We start from the raw sequence: 23,719 nt of genomic DNA, 5'->3' as shown, positions 1-23,719 counted from the left end.
TGAATTACAGTACTTCTGTGTGTGATTGGGAGCAAACCACTTTCTTAGCTACACATGAGTGTTTTTGAGACCTCTAGCGTTGCTGGAATGATTTGCCCTTAGCCCCCTGATTTATCACACTTATGTCTTGTAGAATGATTTGAGGGATGTCTGTGATATAACCAATACTAATGCTGGATTGTTTTGAGAACACCACTCTGGTTTTAAAAAAAATCATTAAAAAAATCAGTTGTGAAAAAGACTATAGAACTTTCCTAATAAGGATATAGGAATGTTGATAACTGTTTATTCATGGTATAGGAATTATAACTATTATTTCAGGGGTTTTGGTTTGTTTTAGTCATGTGTAAGCTCTCCACTAGTTTATCACCTTATCTGGCCATGTTTGTATGTCCAGTAATAATAAAGATAAAATATGATGTGTGTGAATTTTAATCAAATCATATTTACCTTCTCTTGCCTTTAAATGTGACATGCTTTTTGGAGAACTTTTTGTTAATTAAAACCTTCTGATTTTTCAATGACAAAAAAGGGGAAATTATAATTTTATTACTATCTAAAAAATAGTCACTGTTAACATGATCAAATGGTTTCTAAAAACTGATTGTATGAGCTTCTAAACATTTTGAGGTAACATTCACACACCATAAAATTCACTATTTTAACCATTTTAAAGTGTATAATACAGTGTCCTTTAGCACATTTACAATGTTGTGCAGCCATCACCACTAATTCCAGGAATTTTCATCATGTTAAAGTTTTCTGTTCTAAACAAATAACTATGTGATATCACTTATATGTGGAATCTAAAATATGACACAAATTAACCTATCTACAAAACAGAATCTGGGACATAAGAGAATAGACTGGTGGTTGCCAATGGGGAGTAGGGTGAGAGAGGATTAGATTGGGAGTTTGGGATTAGCAGATGCAAACTAGTATCTATAGAATGGATAAACAACAAGGTCCTACTGTATAGCACAGGGAACTATATTCAATATCCTGTGATAAACCATAATGGAAAAGAGTATGAAAAAGACTATATATAACTATATATATGTATATATAAAGACTATATGTATATATGTATATATGAGTCACTTTACTGTACAGCAGTAATTAGCACATTGTAATTCAACTATACTTCAATAAAAAATAAATTTAAAAAAAATCTTTCTATTCTTTAAGCAGTCACTCTCCAGTATCCCCTCAACCACAGTCCCTGGCAACCGCTAATCTGCTGTCTCCTTGGATTTGCCTATTCTGAACTTTTCATATAAATTAAATCATACAATATGTGGCCTTTTGTGTGTGGTTTCTTCCACTAGTATGTTTTCAAGGTTCATCCATGTTGTAGTATGTATCAATGCTCCATACCTTTTAATGGCTGAATAATATTTCATCATACAGATATACCACATTTAGTTTTAGCAGTTTATGGAGTGGCTTGTTTCTACTTTTTGACCATTATGAATAATGCTGTTATGAACATTTGTGCTCAAATATTTGAATACCTGTTTTCAGTTCTCCTGGAGATTACACATAATCTATGAATTGCTGGGTCGTAGGGGTAACTCTACATTTAATTTTTTTATGTTTAACTTTTTGAGAACTGCCAGTGTTTTCCACAGCAGCTGCACCATTTTACATTCCTACCAGCAGTGTGAGGCCTCCAATTTCTCCACATCTTCACAAACACTAACTTTTTAAATTCTAGCCATCCTACTGGGTGTGAATTGGTATCTCAATGTAGTTTTATATTTCCGTAATGACTGAGATGTTGAGCATCTTACCATGTGATTGTTGGCCATTCTGGAGAAATGTCTATTCAAAAGTCCTTTGCCCATTTAAAAACTGAGTTTGCTTTCTCTTGAATTTTAAAAGAGTGCTTTATGTATTCCAGATACCAGGTCTTTACCAGATACATGATTTGTGAATACTGTCTCCCATTCTGTGAGTTGTCTTTTTACTTTATTAATAGTGTCCTTTGATGCACATAAGTTTTTTTTTTTTAATTTATTTTATTGGCTGTGTTGGGTCTTTTTGACTGTGTGCGGGCTTTCTTTTAGTTGCAGTGAATGGGGCTACTCTACGTTGTGGTGCGCGGGCTCCTCATTGCCGTGGCTTCTCTTGTTGCGGAGCTCAGGCTCTAGGCGCATGGGCTTCAGTAGCTGCAGCACATGGGCTCAATAGTTGTGGCTCACGGGCTCTAAAGCACAGGCTCAGTAGTTGTGGCACATGGGCTTCGTTGCTCTATGGTATGTGGGATCTTCCTGGCACACGGCTCGAACCCCTGCATTGGCAGGCAGATTCTTAACCACTGTGCCACCTAGGAAGCCCTGCACATAAGTTTTTAATTTTGATGAAACCCAATTTATTTTTTTGTTGCTTGTGCTTTTTGTGACATACTTAAGAAACCCTGTCTAATTCTAGGTTACAAAGATTACACCTATGTTTTCTTCTAAGAGTTTTATAATTTTAGTTATGTTTAGGTCTTTGATCCATTTTACATTAATTTTTGTATATGTTGTAAGAGTTCTACTTCATTTTTCTGCATGTGGTTATCTAATTGTCGCAGCATCATTTGTTGAAAAAAAAAACTATTTTCTCATTGATCCTGGCAGTCCTGTGTCTTTCCTGGATCATGATTCAAACAAACAAACAAAAAAAAACAAATATAAGTGAAAAATACAACAACCCAAATTGAAAACTCAATGAATGGATTAAACAGTTGAAGAGAGAAGTAGTGAACTGGAAAAGAAGTCATAATGAATTATTCACAACTGAAGAAAGTTACTGATCCGTAGCTTTAAGAATCCTAACCAGAAATAAAGATATCTACACCTAGGCACATCCTCGTTAACATAGATCAAACAAGATTAGCCTTAAGGTAATAATTGTTGAAGGTGTGTGATGGGATCCATTCATGGAGTTCATTATACTGTTGTCTAACTTTGTCTAAAATTTGCATGATAAAGTGTTTCAAACAGTAAGAGTAAAATGAAGTTGTTTTGTTTCTGACACAAACAGTTTATCAGCCAAAGAAACTGGCTCTAATTTTTTGTACTTTCACGGTCTTTGGCCCTATCACATGTTATCTCTTAAATGGATCCATCTTACATGGATCACAGAACCACAACCTCACTGGTATCATTCCAGGATGGAGGTAGGGTATTAAGGATTTACATTCTCTGTTCTGAAGATAAGTCTATACTATTTAATATTTAAGTAAATTACCAAAGGCTGGGGATCATACTCACAGAAGCATTTCACTTCTATGAAATGGTGATTGGGCTCTAACAAAGTGGCAATCCAGACCTTCCAAGAAACACATTTAGAAGTCAGATACTCTATAAGGACATTTTTAGGGGCAAATCACAAGCCAATTCTGAAATACAGGATTATCTGAACCTAATAAACTCCTGGGTGAGGATGCAAAGGAACAGCAACAGTGAGCTCATATCAAAGTTTGGAACTAAAAATGTTAATATGTTGATGAGGAAAGAAATGAGAGCAGAGTTCCTTTGTTCCAGAAATATTTTAATACAATCATAGTACAGTTATGAAGTCACATTCAATCCACTGAATATATTCAAGGTATTAATAAAAATACTATACATCTTTATTCATTACCTTAATATAATTAAAGTATTTGGTTCTTATAGATGAGACTAATTGCCATATTTATTCATATTTGCACTGCTAATCAAACAGCATGTAAGTAAATAAATCCACAGATTATGGTAGTGGGGCTTCATTCCTTTTTGATGTGAAGTTTAAGTATCAAATTGAATATTTTCTTTTTTAAATGCCACATGAATCCCAGAAAGAACAGTCAACGAATTTAAGGCAAGATATTGAAACTTTTATACAACTTTAATTTGAAAAGATAAAAGAATACTTTATCAAAGGTCATACATGCCTTAACGTTTAGATACCTACAGATTCTTACAAAGGCAATAATAAAAACATCAGTGCAAGTTCTACATTGGGTTCCTCAGTAGAGAAAATAATCAGTGCTTTGAGTAAACCATTATTTTCAAATCCCAAAACACTGCAAGGGGAAGGAATTCTTCTGGTGTAAGACTTACATGTAGCATAACTATTTTTACTCAGTAAAGCTACGTATAAAACATTGTGATTATACATAAAAATTAGTGTCTTGTCTAGTTTATTCACCTGTTTCAGATTTACTTTAATGGAAGCACTAAAAAAGTTTAAAAAAACAGCCAATTTAAAATTTATTGATAGTAAGTAGTGCAAAGAGGCGCCTCTTTTTTTGGGGGGGGGTAAGGGCTGAAGATTAGCGTTCACAAAGAAATAATTTATATTTAAAATATATTTAATGTATGTGTGTTTTTTAATGACCAGAGAAGGCACATACTGAGTTAAGAGAAACATTACCACTTGCTTTGAACTCTGGTGAACTATACAGAGTGTATAATATACACTTTTGGATAAGAATCCATATTTCTTGTAATTGAAAAGTGACACCACATTTTCTAGCTCTACTATTTGTGTAAAAGACACTGCTATAACAGACTGCAAACGAGCAGTATACACGGAGTCCAAGTAACAGTGACCTTTTACCAAGACAGTACTTTTATTTCTTTTTTACAGTGCCTAAGAGACAACTCACGGAATGGAATTAGGTCTTAAAAACAAGTGAAAATATCTAGTACTTCTTTACATTTGCAAAGCCACTTACACACTTTAAAGAAATGTTAGCTGTATATGGAAAAAGCAAATAAATGGCGGTGCTTTGATCTGCATTTTAATTAACTTATTAAATAGATGATACATTTTAATATAAAAAAAGACATTCATATATCATACGGGGTTTCCTACAAATGGACCATTAGTGTTAGGCACCAAAAATTTCAAGTTTTTTTTTTTTTTAACCTGTCCCACTGATACATCCTCAACTCTTCTATGTCTGCTCTGCAGGTATCACCATTTACATTAAACATCTGCACAGTTTATAAAAATTCTGTTCTGGGCAACTGAATCGGAGATTGTCCTTCCTTTCTTGGTATTTTTCATTGCATATTTTGTCAGTTATCTCACAGCAACTAGATTGCTACAGTCTCTTACCACTTAAAAGTGTCTGAATTCCTATTCTAGCCATGAGAATTAATATTATATATACCTATTTATCCAAACTAAACACAAAATTATGTGTGAAGTTGTATGAATAACTAATAACAATGAACCCTATTCTTAATGGTTACTACAGAATGATTTCAGTCATGTCCTTTATGATTCTAAATGTCATTATATTAAGAAAAGTAATTCAAGTGAATGTAAAGTGTTTTCAAATGTAAGACAGCTTACAAGACAAAATGTGCCATAAACGTCTGTGTTAAAATTTAGTCTGGACCCTAGAGTTCTTGTCCTGGCCTCCTGTAAGAGTCTGCCCTACTCGGGGAGTTCTTCTACCAAACGGGAATGGACACTTGGGTGAACATTTTCTCGTTTAACGAGGGAGTGGAATATAGATATACAGAGATGAAATTACCAAACTTCAGTTCACACTCCTGGGACTAAATGTAGGATTATAACGGAATGATGGAATTTAGTGTACAGCTACATTGATGAATCTCATTCAGTTACTGGGCAACAAAATATAAATCTAATGGCTGATGTTTAAATAACTAAGTCACACATCTGAAGTACAGAAAATGATCTATCTGTGGGAAAAACATTAATAAGTTTACATAATTTCTTGTCTTTAGTAAAAAGTGAGTGCAAACTACTTACTATTTATCACGTCAAGAAAAAAATCAGAATGAAGTGCCAGAGAAGCATATGAAGTTAAGGCACCATTATTTACAACTTCAGTGATTGGCACTTATTCTGAAAAAGGCTTTAAAGACATGAATAATAAAAAGCAATGTTATTTTCCCCTACTTCTATAAACTACTTAGTAGTTCTTATTAACATAACTATTATTTGTGCTTTGCTTTTCAGCCCTGTGAATAGCAGCTGCATTTTATGGTAACATCCTGCACCTTTCCTCTCCTTTGGTGTTTGTGAACATACACAGTGGTAAAGGCTGTAAAAGGTGCAAAACAGGAAGACAAACATGCTGTGTCTGTGTAAGAAACAATGCAAAATGCTGAACTGACATAATACTATCAGACCATACTAAAGCTATTACTCTGAATTACTCAAGAAAGGATTAATTCCTTCAGCAACTCTTTTTCAGGACTTACTATATATTAAGTTTAGGATTTACAGCATTCTATACAATGACTTTAAAACAGCAATGGCGTCAACAAATTCATAAAAGTTAAGTGACTGTTGGTCCAACAGATGTGTTGAAATGCAGCATGTACATTTACTTTATAATTTCTGTCCAGTATAAAAATATTATACAAAGTTCACGTTTGTGTGCACATGTTTATAACTGTTCTTGCTTCCAAAGCTCAGAAATTCACTAGCTTACAAATAGGTTGCTGCAGTCAGCTGATACCACTTAACCGTCTCTTTGCTCAAGTTGAAATCTTTCAAAGGCAGGGTTATTCCACCCAAGAAAAAATTCTCCCGCAGAGATTCTGCACTGAGTACACTTAGCTGAAGTTCTCTCTGTCTTAGGATTTCTTTGCTATATCCACTATACACAAGCTATAGCAAAGACAAAAAGAAACAGATTACAAATTATTCATTTGTCCAATTTCTAGGATTATTTTACGTAAAAACATAAGAGAGATTACTAGTCAAAGAGTGACTACAACTAATGACGTTGACTATGACATATCTGGTAGAATATGTCTCATACTTTAGATGCACATTTTGTATCTCAGGAGTCTTGGATTGTATTGTCATTCCTGAGTGTCTGACATAGGAATGCACAAAGCAGAAAATTACTATTGGCTAAAAACTAAAAACAAGGTTTTTCTGAAGTGGCGGTATGGGGACAGGAAATTACACAGCAGCTTGCTTTACAATGATTTAACAGATCATCCTTAAAAGAGAAATGGAAGAAAGAGAATGGAAGAAAAAGAGTAGAAGAAAGCAAGTTGGGAAAGCGTAATTGTAATTATTTTACAAAAAGTGAGGATTAAAATTTCCTTTTGTTGTTTTTCTGTTGCATTTTATATACCATGAAGTGATAATTTCTGCATATCCATAATTCAATGCAAAACAGCCAATTACAAATGCAGTTTATAGCAAATCTGGAGTGTTATAAAGCTATTTTCTTTCAAACACCGCATGCAACACAATTTTTTTTTTCAAGAAAGCCTCACCATAACTTCTGAGCAACATCTCCTTAATCTAGTCCTCACTGTTTGACTAAAAGAACTAAAAAAAGACCACATTTCAGTTTCTTCAAACTATAACACTAACTAGAAAAAAAGCCAATACTATTTTTTTTTTTTCCCAATACTACTCTTTGAGAATAACACCAACTGGTCTTCACCAAACATTTTATATGCTTTTAAGGGGCTGAAAAGGTATTCCATGGTTTTAGTAAACTTATAACCTTGATGAAAATTCAGAATTATTTGCTTCCAAATCTCTATCCAGACATTTTTGTGTTAATGTACATAAATGTGTTTATCCCAATGTAGTAGTTGACTAAGGGTTTTAATAGGTTAGTATGTTTATAAGTTGACCATGAGTGGCTCTGCAAAGTCACAGTTCTGCTCCACACTGTTCAGCTGATGTTTCACTTACTGCTTTCAGTTCAGATCACTCTATTTTAAGAGGATTGCTGACAGACTAAGACAAATTAGAAGGCGGATGATTTTGAAATTACCTCCTATCAAACCAAGGTAAAGGTCTTGAAGATGTTTCAACAGAATAAAGAGGAAGGACATCTGAACTTCAGTTATCTCAAAGGCTGCCATGTAGAAGGAGGAAAAGAGCATTTCTATGTGTTCCCAAGAGGTACAACTGAGACATACAGGTGCAAACTACAGGGAGTGAAGATTTCATCTCAGTATAAAAAATAATCTAAGAGTCACAGCTGCCCAAAAAAACTGGATGGCCTGGAAGTATTTTAGCACAGATCAGACATCCACCTTTTGAAGGGGTTTAAGCACTAGATGGGTAACTGAATAATGGCCCCTAAGATCTTTTTAAAGCCTAAGGATCTATGATCCAAGGTTCAATTCTGCATCATTTTGTTAAATACCACTGGACTGCTATTGGTTTGCCTTACTAGTACAATAAATAGTTCAGCTACTGATAGCTAAAAAATTTTAATTTAAAGTGTTTAAAATTAAAAATCTGAGAACAAAAAAATCTACGAAATTTTTAGAAATGATTTCAACTTACCATTTCATTGAATGTTGGATTCCTAGTTTTTCGTGAAATTTTGGTTTTACGTTTGGATGTTTTGTGGGTATCCGGAAGTAGGTATGTCTTGACATATGGATTTGGGTCAGCCCCATCTTCAGTAACCTATAAAGAAAAGCATTCCCTTAACAGTAGTGCTTCCTACCAAGGTATAGGTTTCCTCTACAATTATCAATTGTAATCACTCACAAGATCTTTGATGTGCATCACCATGATGAAGAGAGTACCATTTCGGTAAGAGACAGATAATTTCACTGCTCCTCCTATTTGGCCTGGAGTAGGACTGAAGGGACCTGCATCTGAAAATATAAACATGTTCATCTTTATGTTGCTTGCAGTGCTTCGAGCTGCAACAAAAGTTTTTGCTGTAATTCCAGGACCATCACATGTTGGAGAAAAAGAGGTAAGAACCTGGTAGGCCATTGATACGCACTTCCTTAGTAATCACACTCCGTTAGGAAAATTATGTTTACCCAGAAATATACTGGCTTAGAAAGAATACCCTCCTCTCATTCTCATTGGTTACAGACAGTAACCCCACTGTCACTCTACCACATCCATCGAGAAGTTACAGACTTGCAGATCATAAGGAAGCCATGAATTATCAATAAAGAGAAAAATCATCTCACCGGCAGACCTAGCTATTCCTTCAGCTTTCTCATCACGAAGTAAAGGGTGGAAAAAAGTACAAACAAGATCACACTAAGGTGGAAGAGAAAGAAGACTCATTAATTTAAATGTTATACAGCACAAAAAAAGTATGTTATTATTTTTCAGTTAGGATAGTCACCTCTGCTACATCCGTTGAAGCACTCATCAAACTCTGTAAATAACTGTTTAGCTCAATTTTTCTTTTGGCTGCTACATCTTTTATGTGTGTTCTCCCTAGAACCATCCTATTAGGAAAGCTACAAAAGAAAAACCAAAAGAAGTGGGGTTTAATTATTTCATCTGGGAGTATTTATAGAATCAAGTGTAATACTTAGAGATATTCTTTTATACACTTAAATACAAAGTGGAGTCTCAATTCACTATAAAGTAATTTCTGGATTTCTTTTCCAAGCACTAGAGATAAAATAGTTCAAGTATACGTTATCCTTTTATGACCTTGGTACAAAAGGTAAATTGCCTTGCTAATATGCTATATTATTACTTATTTCCTACTTATTTTTTCTCAAGATTAATCATTCACAAATATGCAGATCTTATCCTCCAAAATAATTATTCAATCAGCCATAGCTAATTGTTGATACCAACAAAATCCACAAATGCCACAGGGCTCAAATCAAGATCATCTTAACTCTGCTTATTTTGGTGGCAGTGGAAAAATGAGACTGCACATGGAAATAAACTCTGGTACTCACTTTGCTGCCTCCTTATTTTTGAAATCTAGTCTGAGAAGAATGTGAGCAATTCAGCACAGGAAATGGACTACATTAAATAGCTACATTAAAAACCGAAGGTTTCCAAAGGGTATTAAATACAAATCTAAACACTAACATTCTGATTAGTGATCAGTGCCTCAGTTTATTATTTTTCAGAGGAGTCCAGTGTGGCCATAATAGAGTATTCCTGCAGTGATTCAGAAAGCTAGAAAATCCCATATTCTAAGTTTAAGATCTTGATCATTTATTAATTCAAGAAAAACTTAGTTCCTTGTTTATGTCTAGTACTGTATTAGGCCCTTGTGATACAAAGGAAAATTATTTGCACACAGTCCAAAGTACAATATCTTACACTAACTTAACACAAAGCTGTTGACCTATCTGGTAATAAAGAAATTGTTTCCTATAAAAAAAGATTAATGTACACAGATGAGAACATACCCTGGTAACTTCCAAAGTGGAAAAATAATACTGAGCTTATTGTGAAGTTCCTGAAACTCGTCAAATGTCCGGAACACAAATGATGGCTCAAGCTGTCCTTCTCTCAAAATTCGGACTACATAAATCTGAAAAGAAATCACACCCCAAACACATTAGGTTTATAATATAACCTTTCTTGACAGAAAGAAAATTTTCAGCTTGACCATTATATGTACCAAGTGCTTTTCACTTTGTAATATATATGTCACCAATAGGAAACAGGAAATATAAAAGTCAATGTATTTATAGCATACCTAACTACATTCTAAGAGTAACTTTAACTGTTGTCTAAGATAAATAAGAACTGGAACCTGAAAGTCATTCCATTTCTAGGATTAAATATAAATGTACTTCCTAAATTTTTAAGTGTGGTGCATTTTCAATGAAAATATTAGCAAGTAAATTCATTTAGGAGAGTGAATGAGAAGGCAAAACTTAGGGCGATGGGGATGGGGGAAAGCCTGTCTTACTGGATATTTAAACTACCAATATATTATAAAGTACTTTAAAGAGTAAAATACTGGTACACAAAGAGTCAGATATATCTGTACAACACCAGAAATAAATTCAGGGATATAAACTTAGTGTATTTAATGATTATAAATCACTAGGGGAAAGAATGGACTATTCAATTAAATGGTATCCTAAAATACTCAGTAAACGTAAAAATTTACTAATAATAGGTGAAAATCAAAACAGTGAAATCACTTTCTAAAATCTATCAATTTGTCAGAAATTTAAAGGCTGACAGTGTTGTAAAGTTATCCAACAATAATATTAGCACAAAAACGAGCAAAAAAGATGATAACACTATAATATTGGCGGGCGGGGGGGAGGGGGGAGTACACTAAAGATCCTACTTTGTTCAAAAAACTAAGTTGATGTGCATGTTTTATAATACTTCATCCCTGGAAAGTGAAATAAGGACTTAGATTTTTACTTTACATGTATCTGTATTGGTTGAGTTTGTTACAGTGAGTAACCTTTACCTTTGAAATTAAGAACAAATAGAAGACAAGGGAGGAGAAAGGCAAAACAGCACCACCCTTTCAGTCTAGTTTCTGAAGAGTATCACTTGTCCCTCATGGTTTGGGAGCAAATTTACCAAAAAATAAACACCAAAAAATAATTATAATGCTCCAAGTATATTTATTACTTTTTGGACCATCCATGGAAGAAAGAAGTATGAAAAGAACAAATGTTTGAACTTTAGCAGAGTCAGTGAAGGCAGTAGGAAAGTACAACAATAATGCATGCGTGAGTCTCTACAGATACCAAACCAACTTACGTAATGTTTATCTGGGTTGTACTTCTTATGATAAGTGAAGACAGAGACTTCTTTGATTCGACCATCTTGTCTAAAGGAGTATGTTTTTGGTGAAAATGAAAGGATGGGCTCATCATTGGAAGGAAGACCAGAAAAACGCAACTGAGCAAGGTTGTGAATGAAGAAGTTAAACTTTGTGGCAATGCTTCCCAAACTTGATTCAATCAGCCTAAAAGATAATCAGACAATGTGTTAATGTTAAAGTTCATAAGAAAACATTCTCAATTATTTTAACATAATAAAAGATGAAAAACACTTTTATTCCTTTTTAAATATTAAGTAGATTCTCACTTTGTCAAGGATTCCCTTTGTTCCATAGGCCAAAAACCTGTTGAAATATATCTCACCCCCAACAAAAAAATTTCAGCCTGGGAAAGAAAGCCTCTATTCCATCCCATCCCACTGTCTCCAAGAAATGATGCTTGGATTTCTTAAGCTCTGTGGGGTCCAATACTAATTTAAAAAGCTATCAGGGACAGAAGATAGTTGGTATAATGCCAAAAGATGATTCATTATTCTATTCATTTTAATAAATGGGGAAGGTGGCAACTAAACAGATATAGAAGGAAGCATCCAAAGTAATCCAAAATTTAAAAAATGCATTCTATCAAACAGTAGAATAGCAGAATCTGGTATCAGATTCCCTCTTTCTTTCTTTGTTTTTCTTTCTTTCTTAAATGAAAGGTGCAGTAGGTGTTTTTTTGTTTGTTCTTTATTTATTGGCTGCGTTGGGTCTTCGTTGCTGCTCGTGGGCTTTCTCTAGTTGCGGAGAGCAAAGGCTACTCTGTTGTGGCATGCGGGCTTCATTGCAGTGGCTTCTCTTGTTGCGAGGCATGGGCTCTGGGCTCGCAGGCTTCAGTAGTTGTGGCACACGGGCTCAACAGTTGTGGCTCTGGGCTCTAGAGCGCAGGCTCAGCAGCTGGGGCGCACGGGCTGAATAGGTCCGCGGCATATGGGATCTTCCCGGACTAGGGATGGAACCAGTATCCCCTGCATTGGCAGGCGGATTCTTAACCACTGCGCCACCAGGGAAGCCTAGATTACTTCTTTAGAAAGTTATATAATTTCTCTCGGTTGGGAAAAGAAGTTTTGACAAGATGGGGAGTTTTGGTGGGGATAAATCTGGAAGGCAGCCCTGAATAAATCATTTTAGGCAAGCAAAGGAAAACAGGATAAAGGAATACAGAAAGAGGAACGAGTCAAAAAGAAAAGTCAGAGAACCTCACACAAAGGTTTCTGCCTTGCTATGGACTGAATGTTTGTGTCCCCCAAAATTCATATGCTAAAGCCCCAACCCCAAAGGGGCTTTATGGAGTTAGTATCCTTATAAGAATGACTTTCTTCCTCCTTTTTCTTCTCCCTCCTTCATGTGAGGAAATAGTGAGGAGGAAGTCATCTTCAAGGTCAAACCCTCACCAGGAAGCTAACTGGCTGGCATCTTGATCTTGGACTTCCCAGCCTCCAGAATGATGAGAAAATTAATTTCCTTTGTGTAAGCCACCTTGTCTATAGTATATTGTTATGGCAGGCCAAGCCAACTAATACTTACATGGCTACTTTATAGTTTTGCCCAGGGGAGTCAACAAATCTCAAAAAACAAAACAAAACCCATCAGTACCTAAATGATCAGGATTAGTTTGGAAGGCTATATAAAAGTCAGCTTCCTTCAATTCAATTCAGCCCAGACTCTTGAGACTAGGGAAGTCCAGTCCGGTCTTTTCTACTTCTTTTCCATTGAGAGGAAGAAAATAAGGGAAAAAAGGAAAGAAAAGAACATGAGCTCATGTGCTCCTCCCTGCTGTGGCATTCAATGAGGCAGTACCACTAGTCTGTGACCAACCTGGTCACCAGACCCTTACAACATATTTGCCAGGAAGATCTGCTTTTAAAGTAATAATCACAAGTTCAAATGCCAGTCATTGGTGTATACATTTCAAGTACTACATCATGTAATAACAATACACTATAGCAGTGCCCCAGAGTTTGCTGTTTTAAGCACTTATAGTACCCATGAAAACTGTTATGGGAGAATCCTGAAAAATACATTAGTACAGATATCATTTTAGAAAAAAACCTTGTATTTGAAACTGTAGAAAGTGTTCTGCAGAAATAGTTCATCATATACTAAATAAAACTTGAGATTATATTTTGAGAGAAATAAGGTTTTTTTTGGGCCATATCACATGGCTTGTGGGATCTTAGTTCCCCAACCAGGGACTGAACATGGGCCACCACAGTGAAGGTACTGAGTCCTAACCCCTGGACCACCAGGGAATTCCTGAAATAAATGTATTTTTTTTAAATGCTATTATTGCCCATCCTTCACATTTATTCAGTAAATAAACTTTTCAAATAAACTGTTGATAAACCTATTTGCTAGTACTGTGAATCACAATTTTTTTCCTGTAAATGAGAATTTTGATATATAGCATTTGTTTGAACTAAGGAAAACAAATCAAAACTAAACAGTGTGTGCCTTCTCTAATATACTTAAATATAGCTTACCTAGTAAAGAAAATTGTAGCTTCTGCATCTGTAGTTTGGGGTTGAAGTGCATCTCTGACATATTTCAAATCTTGAATACTTGAAAGTTCTGGTAACCCTGAAGGAATCATCTATAGAAAGGAAAAAAGTTCGTGAGTTAAATTTTTTAAGTCTGTCCCACACCCCTCCCTAAAAGCTGGCCAAGTAATCAGAAATAAAGCAAACAAACCAAAACAATCAGTTTTGAAGAGTTTGTTAGTGTTTTAGGGACTAAGTGATTCTCTCATAAATAAGAAAAATCTTAGCCAACGAGGTCAGTTGTCGGAAGTCACAGCCAATTTATGAAATAAAAGCTGTGAAATCCAGACCTTTTGTGTAGTCCTCTGTTTCTACATCAATTTCAGTCACAATAGTCATAGGGGGTTTTTTGGTTTGTTTTTACTTAATATACACCCAGAAGAGCACAGAAATCTTAAGAGCATAGCTTAATGAATGCCTAAAATCTGAACACATCCAGATTAAGGCACAAAATATTTACCAGCATCCCAGATGACCCTCTCAGGGTCCTTTTCAGTTGCTATTACTGCTCATCCCCAAGGGTACCAACTCTAGTGACTTATTTTTTTATTCTATATAAATGGTGTCTGGCATATTTCACATAGTAGCAATTTTAAAATATTTCGGTAATAATGTATCTGACATTTGAAACTACAATAAATTTTATTCCAAAAATCATAAAATATCTATTTTTAGATACTGAAACACAGAAGCATTAATATAAAATTAATTAAACGCTTGTAAACAACAGAGTTACCAGTGAAAGAAGGTTAAGAAAGAGGTTTGTCTGCTTTCTTATCAAGTTGTAGGCTTGACAGCAGAGGTCCACAAACAACTGGAAACGAATGGTGGGCTTTTCACCCCCATTAATGACATATGCCATATCAGAGGTCAGCACAAAAGGAGCCCGATCCCTATTTAAAAAGAAAGTACATACAAAGTATTATTTACAGAAGATATTCAAATAAGTGTTACTGTTATTACATGGTTATTGAACTAAAGCTACCTGAGCCATAGCAATTTCTAACTGGGTAACTTAGTATCAGGCAGTTCTGAATTTGTGTAATTCTTAAAAATTCACATTTCCAGGAAAGCCATCATATAATCTCATTATTTAGGTAGAATTTATATATGATATTTTCCAAGGTGATATTTATCAATCCACACGCACCCAAACAGAGATCAAATAGTAGTTACAAACAAATATAGAGAAAAATTTTGTACTCATTGCCATTATACAAAGGGAAACATTTCTAATAGGTACCACTAACTATAAAATAAAATAGATAAAATACACCTTAATTCATTTCAACAGAGCTTACACATACATACTCATTCTTGTCTGCTACATAGTAAAGTCATCTTTTAGAGACTTTTTCATCCCTAGTTATGCTCAAAGGGAGCTACAATGCAAAGAACAGCAAAAAAAAAAAAAAAAAGTTTGGGACATTAAACTTGGTTCTTTTTGTATTTTAAGTTGATTTTTAAAAATTGAAGTATAGTTGATATATGTTACATATGTATAATACAGTGATACATAATTTTTGAAGATTATACTCCATTTATAGTTATAAAATATTGGCTATATTCCCTGTATTGCACAATATATCCTTGTAGCTTATTTATATGTAATAGTTGGGGACATTATCTTGTGAAATGGGAAGTGCCTCTATTTTCTTTAGCAATAACAATATTAGTACCTCTTGAAGCTACCAAACATCTGTGCGTGGCCCAGAAACTTTCCAAAGTCAATGTGAAACATGTGTCCTGTGCTTCGAAGCATTATATTGTCATTGTGTCGATCACAGATGCCTAAAACATAGGTGGCTACACAGCATCCAGCACAAGAATAGATAAAATTCTCAGAAGCCTATAATAAAGATATAAAATTATCTTAGGAAAAAGATTATTTTTAAAGGAGGCAGGGTTACAAAGATGAATTTATCACTCGTTGAAAATGCTATTATAATCCACTTTCTCAATAGCTTGTAAACGGGGTTAAAGTAGCAAAAGCCAGTTTTTCAAAAGCAAACACCCTTCTAAAAGTGGTGATTGCCCCTTCTCCCTAGCCTTTGTCTTTCAACAGGCAGAGATCCTGCCAGTCCCTACTTAGGGTACACTCTGCCTTTGAATGTCTTTTAAGCATCATGTTTGTGGAGCCCTGCTCTTCACAGGCTCTGCAGCTTACCACAAGTGGTAACACTGGGACAAAGATTAATCTAAATAAAGGAACATTTTTTCCCCTTTTTTGGCTTGTAGGAATGACACATATAAGGAAAGTAAGCTTGTATCTTTAAACATCCAATAATATAATGAATGTGTCTTGTTGTCCATTTAATGATTCCTATGTGTCATCTGCAAGTTTCTCAAAGCTGGAAGACATTCTTTCACTTTAGACCTGCCAGTTCTGGGGGTTAAATTAATAATATAATATCACACAGAAGGATACAAGTTCCATACAATGAGTATTTGTAAAGCAAACACTAAAGCACATGCATTTAGTTTATTCTCAAGATACTACATTTCTGAATGAAACTGACATGGCTCTACATGTCCATGTGATTAATTTTATCCCATAACCCCCCAGAAATCATTAGTGATGATGATGGTGATAATAGCATATGTTTACACAGCATTTATAGGCATTGCATTAGCCTCTCTACACACACACAGTATATGTGTGTGTGTGTGTACATATTAAACTCTTTAAAATTTCACAACAAAACAATAATGTAAATACTGCTATTTTACATATGAGGAAAACTGAAAAACAGAGATTATCTGGCCAAGATCACATCATTAATAAGTGGCAGAGCCAAGATTCAAACCCAGGCAATGAGATTCCACTATATTATATTCCCTCTTATTTAGCAAAGCACATAAAAGAGCCAAGTGCATAAAAGCCACTCAAAGTATGTTACTTAACAATTATTTTATGTCAAATAACTTATCCAGAATCACAGAGCCAATATTATTATAAACAAATATTGGCTTCTTTCCCCAAACCACAAAGAATTAAGAAAAGGGAGATCTCTTAAACAGTGTAAAAGACCAACAAAGGACAAAATTGCTCTACTTTACTTTCGTGGGTCAACAGATAGCCATTTGTACATATTTATCTGTAAATGTGATACATTAATAATTTGACATAAACTAGGATCTCATTAAAACTGAGATCTATATCACCACTGAAAGTGTTCTTGAGTCTTCTGAAGGCCAATTTAGGATAGTTAAAGGTCTTATGTGCTAAGAGATTTCCCTTTCCTGTTATGTAATTCAAAAGTATACTAAACAAAAACTTGATGCCTCCAATAATAAGAATGCCAATTACAGAATTTATTCTATGTAGTGCTTTATATATACATTAATTCAATTCTTACAATCATCTTGTATATTATTTTTTACAGTCATAATATATAACACCTGATAGCAGAGATCACTAAAGCACAAAAAGATAATTTAACCAAGGCTCTATAGCTGGTAAGTAAGTTGGGACCTGAATTCAAACCCAGAGAGTCTGGTCCATAATCTTGTTCTACTACCACTTGATGCAGCCACTCTTACTTATTTCCAAAACTTTTTTCAATATCTTTGTAAATATAACATTCTGGGTTATAAAAATACCTGTTTTGTTGGCCTCTAAATACATGTTTGGATTTTTTTTTTCCTTTTGTAATTTAGCATTAGTTTAATGGTCTGCCATTAAATGTATTCTGTTTTTATACTCTTTTCTTTACTTGGAGAAAAATACTGTTTTCACGACTTAAACTAAATGACTAGTCACCAGAGCTGGAAAATGAAAGCACTTAAAACCTACGTAATACATTTTTGACAGTAATTTAGAATACAGAAAGTAGCTAATCACCTTTTCATATTCCTCTTCAGAGGGATTGTATTTCCTCAGCCACTCTGCAAGTGGTTTATCTTTAAAGGATCCAGTCACACCATATTCCACTTGGATTTTCCTGAGGGTATCTGAAGCAGGAACTAGCTCCACCATGCCTTTAACAACAAAACATTAAGATATGTGAAAATGTCTCCCCCTAAATTTACGCTTTTGATGTTTGACATAAGATACCAGCTAACAATCATTTAAAAAAAATCAAGGGACTTCCCTGGTGGTGCAGTGGTTGAGACTCTGAGCTCCCAATGCAGGGGCCTGGGTTCAATCCCTGGTCAGGAAACTAGATCCCACATACATGTGGCAACTAAGAGTTCGCATGCCACAACTAAGGAGCCCACGTGCCACAACTAAGAAGCAGGTGAGCTGCAACTAAGGAGCCCGCCTACCACAACTAAGACCCGACACAACCAAATAAATAAGATTAAAAAAAAAAAAGTCAACTCTGGCAGCCCATGCTAGAAAATGTAAGCAAACAAAATTATTTTTTATTTTCAGAAGTACCCAAGATATAAAATTGAATTTGACTATTTGAGATTTTATGTCTGTACATCCATGTGCTACCCCCACAAAGAATAACAATTTTAATTACAAACTAGATAATACTGACCTCACTAATAAAGTTACTTATAAGAAACATGCGGTTCCATTTCAGCACAAAAAACTTTCTCTAGTCATGTATCTGAGCAATATGAGTGTTTCAGAGTACATTAAGCCCTTTTCAAAGGGAAGAATACATTAAGATTGTCTTTGTGATGTGTCTCCATCTCAAGTACATGTTTTGTCTTCCTTACTGAAATGTAAACACTGTGCTTACGTAGAAAAATTTCAAAAATATGTTTTTAAAGACAAATCCACATAGAGAACTGTACCTTTTATTTAAAAGAAAGTATTACGTATGTTGGAATATATACAAAAGAGTCTCAGAAAGGGAATTCCCTGGCGGTCCAGTGGTTAGGACTCCAAGTTTCCACTGCAGGGTGGATGGGATTGATCCCTGGTCAGGGAACTAAGATCCCGTGTGCCATGCGGTATGGCCAAAACAAATTAAAAAGAATAAAAAAAAAATTGTCTCAGAAAGCTATGTAAGCAGTTATATTTTGGGAGCAGGATGCCTAGGAGGTATGGGAGAAAACTAAGATTTACATTCCAATTTATTCTATTACATGCTATATAGATATTTTACTATGTGCATATATTTTTTATATATTTTAAAAATCAGTTTTATATATTTTAAAAAATCAAGGAGATGCACTGTTACCAAAATAAAAGATACAGAGACCTGCTCTGAAGAAAGGACTGGAAATAACCAAGAAGGCCAAGGCCTCCAGGTCATCCCAAAAGAAAGCATGCAGGGTCAGGTTATAATCCTAGTAGTCTGGTCACACATGGCAGAGTGAATTCATTTGGATCCTTTATGTTGTTTTGGTTACATCATTTGGTTTATAGTTCAAAGTGACATCCTTTTCCAACAAATACCTGCATCCTGATTCTATGCATATGTTTAATCAAATTTTTAATATATGTATGAATTTCTAATTTCATTATCAAGTATACACACATACAAGTTACTGTGTACAAAACAGTGGATAAAAGTTCATAAATATGCAAAGTACTACTATCCCCTGAGGTAATAAAATCCATCCAGCAGAAAAGACGCAATGTTTGATAAGTATTAAAGACTGCTAAGTCTGGAGAAGGGAGGATTATTATAGACTAAGGTGCTTGTTAAAAGCTTCACAGAGGATCTGAATGTGATTTTTTTCACTTGAAAAATAAGGACACAGTGAGATAACACGAGTGTAAAGCTCTGGCACAGGGCAAGGCACAAGTAAGCACTCGACCATTAGTTAGAAACAGCATAAAAAAAGGAGGAAGTTAATTGCCTACAAAGTTACATAGAATTCCATAAGAAAAAAAGAGTTCAACTATTTGAAATAAGTATAGTGACAGAAAAACTAATCCAATGAAATGGTAGGCTCTTTTTGAGGAATCTTGCTTGATAAAGTGACTTCCCATCTTACAATACTTACTGTCATGCAAGCATTTATTAGGGCTACTCATTGAGTTATTATATAAAACCAGCAAGAATTCTTAAGTTGACTTGATTTCCCTTTCTCTCTCTCTCTCTTTTTTTTTGGCTGTACCATGCAGCATGTGGAACTTCCCAACCAGGGATCAAACCTGTGCCCCCTGCACTCAAAGCACAGAGTCTTAACCACTCGACCACTAGGAAGTCCCTGATCTGATTTCCTTTTGATAAGATAAAGTCTGTACATGCTAACCTGAAAAAGGAAAGTGATCAGGCTGAGATCATAGTGTACCAGCATCAGGACCCTTAGAGCAGGTACATTCTAAGCTAAATTCAAGGAAAAAAAAATAAGACATAGCTAACAGATTACCTCTATCTCTGCCAGTTGAGAGACATTTGAAAATTACCATCCTCAGATCTAGTCCTTCTTTAAGCCAGATCTTGTCCATAATCTTTATCATCTGTAAAGCTAACATATCTTGCCGAAGATCTTCACCAACCTTGAAATCAAGGAACTAAAATGAAACTTGTACATTTCCAAAAGACTTAATAGATTACATATAATAAAAGGGGGGAGGGGTGGGGAGGAGGGAATAGTGAAAAGAGTAAAGAATAAGATAAACAGAACCACCTTTTCATTCTTCTGCAGCATTCCAGAGAACGTTACTTAACCTCTTCATGTCTGTTTCCTGATCCGCACACTTTAAAAGGTTGGGTTTTATGGTATGTGAATTATATTCAGTTTTTTTAAAGGGCAATATGGGAGATCTTTGTGATGACCGAAATTGTTCATATCTTGACTGTATCAATGTCAACATCCTAACTGAGACAGTACAACAGCTTTGCAATATGTTGCCACTGGGGGAAACTGAGTAAAGGGTACACAGGATTTCTGTGTAATTTCTTAAACTGAACTATGAATCTACAGTGATCCCAAATAAAAAGTTTACTTAAAAAAAGTTAGCTCTCCCAAAATGAATTCTAACTGGAATCACATCAAGTTTTCATTTTCCTTTTAAATTGGATCAAATAAGTTTAAAACACATAATGATGAATACACTTTCAAGACTAGCCAAGAAAATTGTGGGGGAGGAAAAAAAAAAGAGGTGATTTGCCTTAACAAATATTACAACATATAAAATTACTGTATTCAAACAGATGATACTGCTTTAGGAAAAGGCAAATACCTCAGAAAAATAGAGTCTAAAACCAGATCAGAGTATACGGGAACTTGCTATACATATCAAAGGTGGTTCAGGAGAAGCTATCTCAATGAACCTCCACTTATAGAACTCACTGAATTAACTAAAATTCTTCATCCTTTGTTAAAAATAATACTAATTGTGATCACAACACACAGAACTTTGACTGGTAATAGGTTACTGTATTCTACTCCTGCTGCTTCCCACATATAAGTTGTATGTTTCCAAAAACAGTGCCATGTTCATAGTTTTGCAATATTGCCTGCATGTCTCTAGGGCATACCATTTACATCATAGTCTGGGTGAAAGGCATTATCTGGAGCTATGATGTACTGATACTTAATTACATGGCCATAAGCAGTAGCTCTAGCCCAGAGTTGCATTTGTTCCTAAATCCATTTGGGAACGGTTTATGTCAGTAATAATTTTTTCACGCAGTTATTCAATTTAAAGAAATACTAAATAAACAAAATTACTTTTGCAATTTTGGAAAAGGAATTTGAGAAAAGAATTTTTAAATTACCAAAAAACAAGCAAAAAACAATATCACCTTATTCTGCTCACCTTAAACATGACATTAATTTCTTCCCCCATTGGATCAGCATTCACCATGGTGACTTTCAGGGGCACAGCATTAGAACTGAAGAAGGAACAGGACTACAAATACAGTATGTTAAGCATTAGAATGATAAAACTGAAATAAAAACTTAAAAAAATTTTTTTTGTGTGTAAGGCATTTCTCCTTTCACTTGTTCCTTTGAATTAGGGCAAATGAAGTAACACCTGTGAACTGCTTTTTACATTATCTGGCAGATAAAAGGTATATAAAGATACTTTTTGAAACTTAAACATAGCACATTTGAGTATAAAATATCTTTTACTGTCTAAGCAGGGAGGCCATACCTTAAAAGCTTGAGACAAAAACCACTAAAAGTTTGAAATATTACGACAATTTAAAAGTGTCACAATCCTTCAACAAAGCACAAACTTTTGCATATGCTTATCTTTCCTCTAAATCAGTGTGATCTGGAATGAGATCTCTACTTCTCCGATTCATGGTACTACTAAAATTAATAATTTGCCATGGGATCAAATAGTGACACTAAATTGAACAATTTCATTAGCAAAAATCAAATCTAATATTAAAATTAAACTGGCTAAAAATAATTTAAGACAGTGAGAGCAACTTAAAGGAAACAACAAACAAAATCCAAGGGGAAAATGTAATCCCCCTACACCCACCTCCAGTGACATAATTAAACAGCTCAGGCACCCACTGTTATATTGGCTTGGCCAAAACCTTCCTTCAGTTTTTAAGTAAAAAAAAAAAAAAAAAAAAAAAAGACACATTTTCATTTTCACCAAGAACTTTATTGAATAACTTTTCTACCATTTTGTTCCACTACCTTCCGCCATTTTTCAGGCAACTTTGTAATTCCATCTTCCCAAAACATTTTATCTTTTTGAGCAAACAACTGTTCCAGGTGCCTTTTACAGTCTTCCAGGGAATTGAAATCTTTTCCAATAAAAGAATTTTGTAAAGACAGAAATGGAAATCCAAAGGTGCAACATCTGATTAATACAGCACATGAATCAGAACTTCTCAGCCAAAATTTAACAGTTTTTGCCTGGTCATCAAAGAAACATGTGGTCTTGCATTATCCTGATGGAAAATTATGAGTTTTCTATTGACTAATTCCGGACACTTTTCATTGAGTGCTGCTTTCAGTTGGTCTAACTGCGAGCAGTCTTACTTGTTGGAATTAATTGTTTGGTTTTCCAGAAGGAGCTCATAATAGAGGACTCCCTTCCAATCCCACCAAACACACAATATCACCTTCTTTTGGACGAAGACCAGCTTTTGGTGTGGTTTGTGGTGGTTCATTTCGCTTGCTCCAAGATCTCTTCCATTCCACGTTATTGTACAGTATCCACTTTTCAGAGCCCATCACAATTTTTAAAAAGGTACATTTAAAAAACGGAAAGTTTTCATTATATTTAAGTAGAGAATCGCATGTGGAAATATGGTCAAGAAGGTATTTTTTGCTTAACGTAGGTGGAACAGAAACATCAAAGTAACTAATATAACCAATCTGGTGCAAATCATTTTCAATGCTTGATTTGAATATTTTGAGTATTTCAGCTATCTCCCACGTGGTATAACATTCATTGTTCTCAATTAATGTCTCAATTTGATCGCTATCAACTTCAACTGCTCTACCCGAAGGTGGAGCATTGTCCAGCGAGAAATCTCCAGCACGAAACTTCACAAACCACTTTTGACACAATCAGTCACAGCACCTTCTCCACACAGTGCACAAACCTTTTTGCGTTTCAGTTGCATTTTTACCTTTCTTGAAATAATAAAGCATAATATGCCGAGAATGTTTTTTCTTCCATCTTCAATATTAAAATGGTTACACAAAAATTCACCAATTTTGATAAGTTTTTTTAAAATGCACGCTGATATAACAGCTGTCATGATACAATCTAACAAAACTGTTTCTAATGAAATTAAAGACAGCTAAGTGCTACTAGAACCATCAA

General features: G+C 34.7%; 1 protein-coding gene across 2 annotated transcripts in view; it reads right to left on the bottom strand.

The window, feature by feature from the left end:
- Positions 1 to 4,582: 4,582 nt before the first annotated feature.
- PIK3C2A (phosphatidylinositol-4-phosphate 3-kinase catalytic subunit type 2 alpha) overlaps positions 4,583 to 23,719 on the bottom strand; it is a 97,156-nt gene continuing 78,019 nt past the window's right edge. The window contains exons 21-33 of one of the 2 annotated variants that reach the window (XM_057747717.1): positions 21,737 to 21,829; positions 20,341 to 20,470; positions 17,903 to 18,039; positions 15,738 to 15,907; positions 14,795 to 14,951; positions 14,002 to 14,111; positions 11,458 to 11,665; positions 10,131 to 10,255; positions 9,095 to 9,212; positions 8,934 to 9,006; positions 8,494 to 8,603; positions 8,284 to 8,409; positions 4,583 to 6,627 (exon numbers count right to left, since the gene is read on the bottom strand). In XM_057747717.1, the coding sequence (XP_057603700.1) occupies positions 6,445 to 6,627; positions 8,284 to 8,409; positions 8,494 to 8,603; positions 8,934 to 9,006; positions 9,095 to 9,212; positions 10,131 to 10,255; positions 11,458 to 11,665; positions 14,002 to 14,111; positions 14,795 to 14,951; positions 15,738 to 15,907; positions 17,903 to 18,039; positions 20,341 to 20,470; positions 21,737 to 21,829 (1,740 nt within the window). In that variant the 3' untranslated portion in view covers positions 4,583 to 6,444. Of the gene's footprint in view, positions 6,628 to 8,283; positions 8,410 to 8,493; positions 8,604 to 8,933; positions 9,007 to 9,094; positions 9,213 to 10,130; positions 10,256 to 11,457; positions 11,666 to 14,001; positions 14,112 to 14,794; positions 14,952 to 15,737; positions 15,908 to 17,902; positions 18,040 to 20,340; positions 20,471 to 21,736; positions 21,830 to 23,719 lie in introns of those variants that run through there. The other variant, XR_009055360.1, reaches the window with a different exon arrangement.

Source organism: Hippopotamus amphibius, chromosome 9 (genome assembly GCF_030028045.1).
Source record: "Hippopotamus amphibius kiboko isolate mHipAmp2 chromosome 9, mHipAmp2.hap2, whole genome shotgun sequence".
Lineage (NCBI taxonomy): Eukaryota > Metazoa > Chordata > Mammalia > Artiodactyla > Hippopotamidae > Hippopotamus > Hippopotamus amphibius.
Note: the sequence above shows the minus strand (reverse complement) of the source record. Positions and strands in the feature narration are given on the sequence as shown.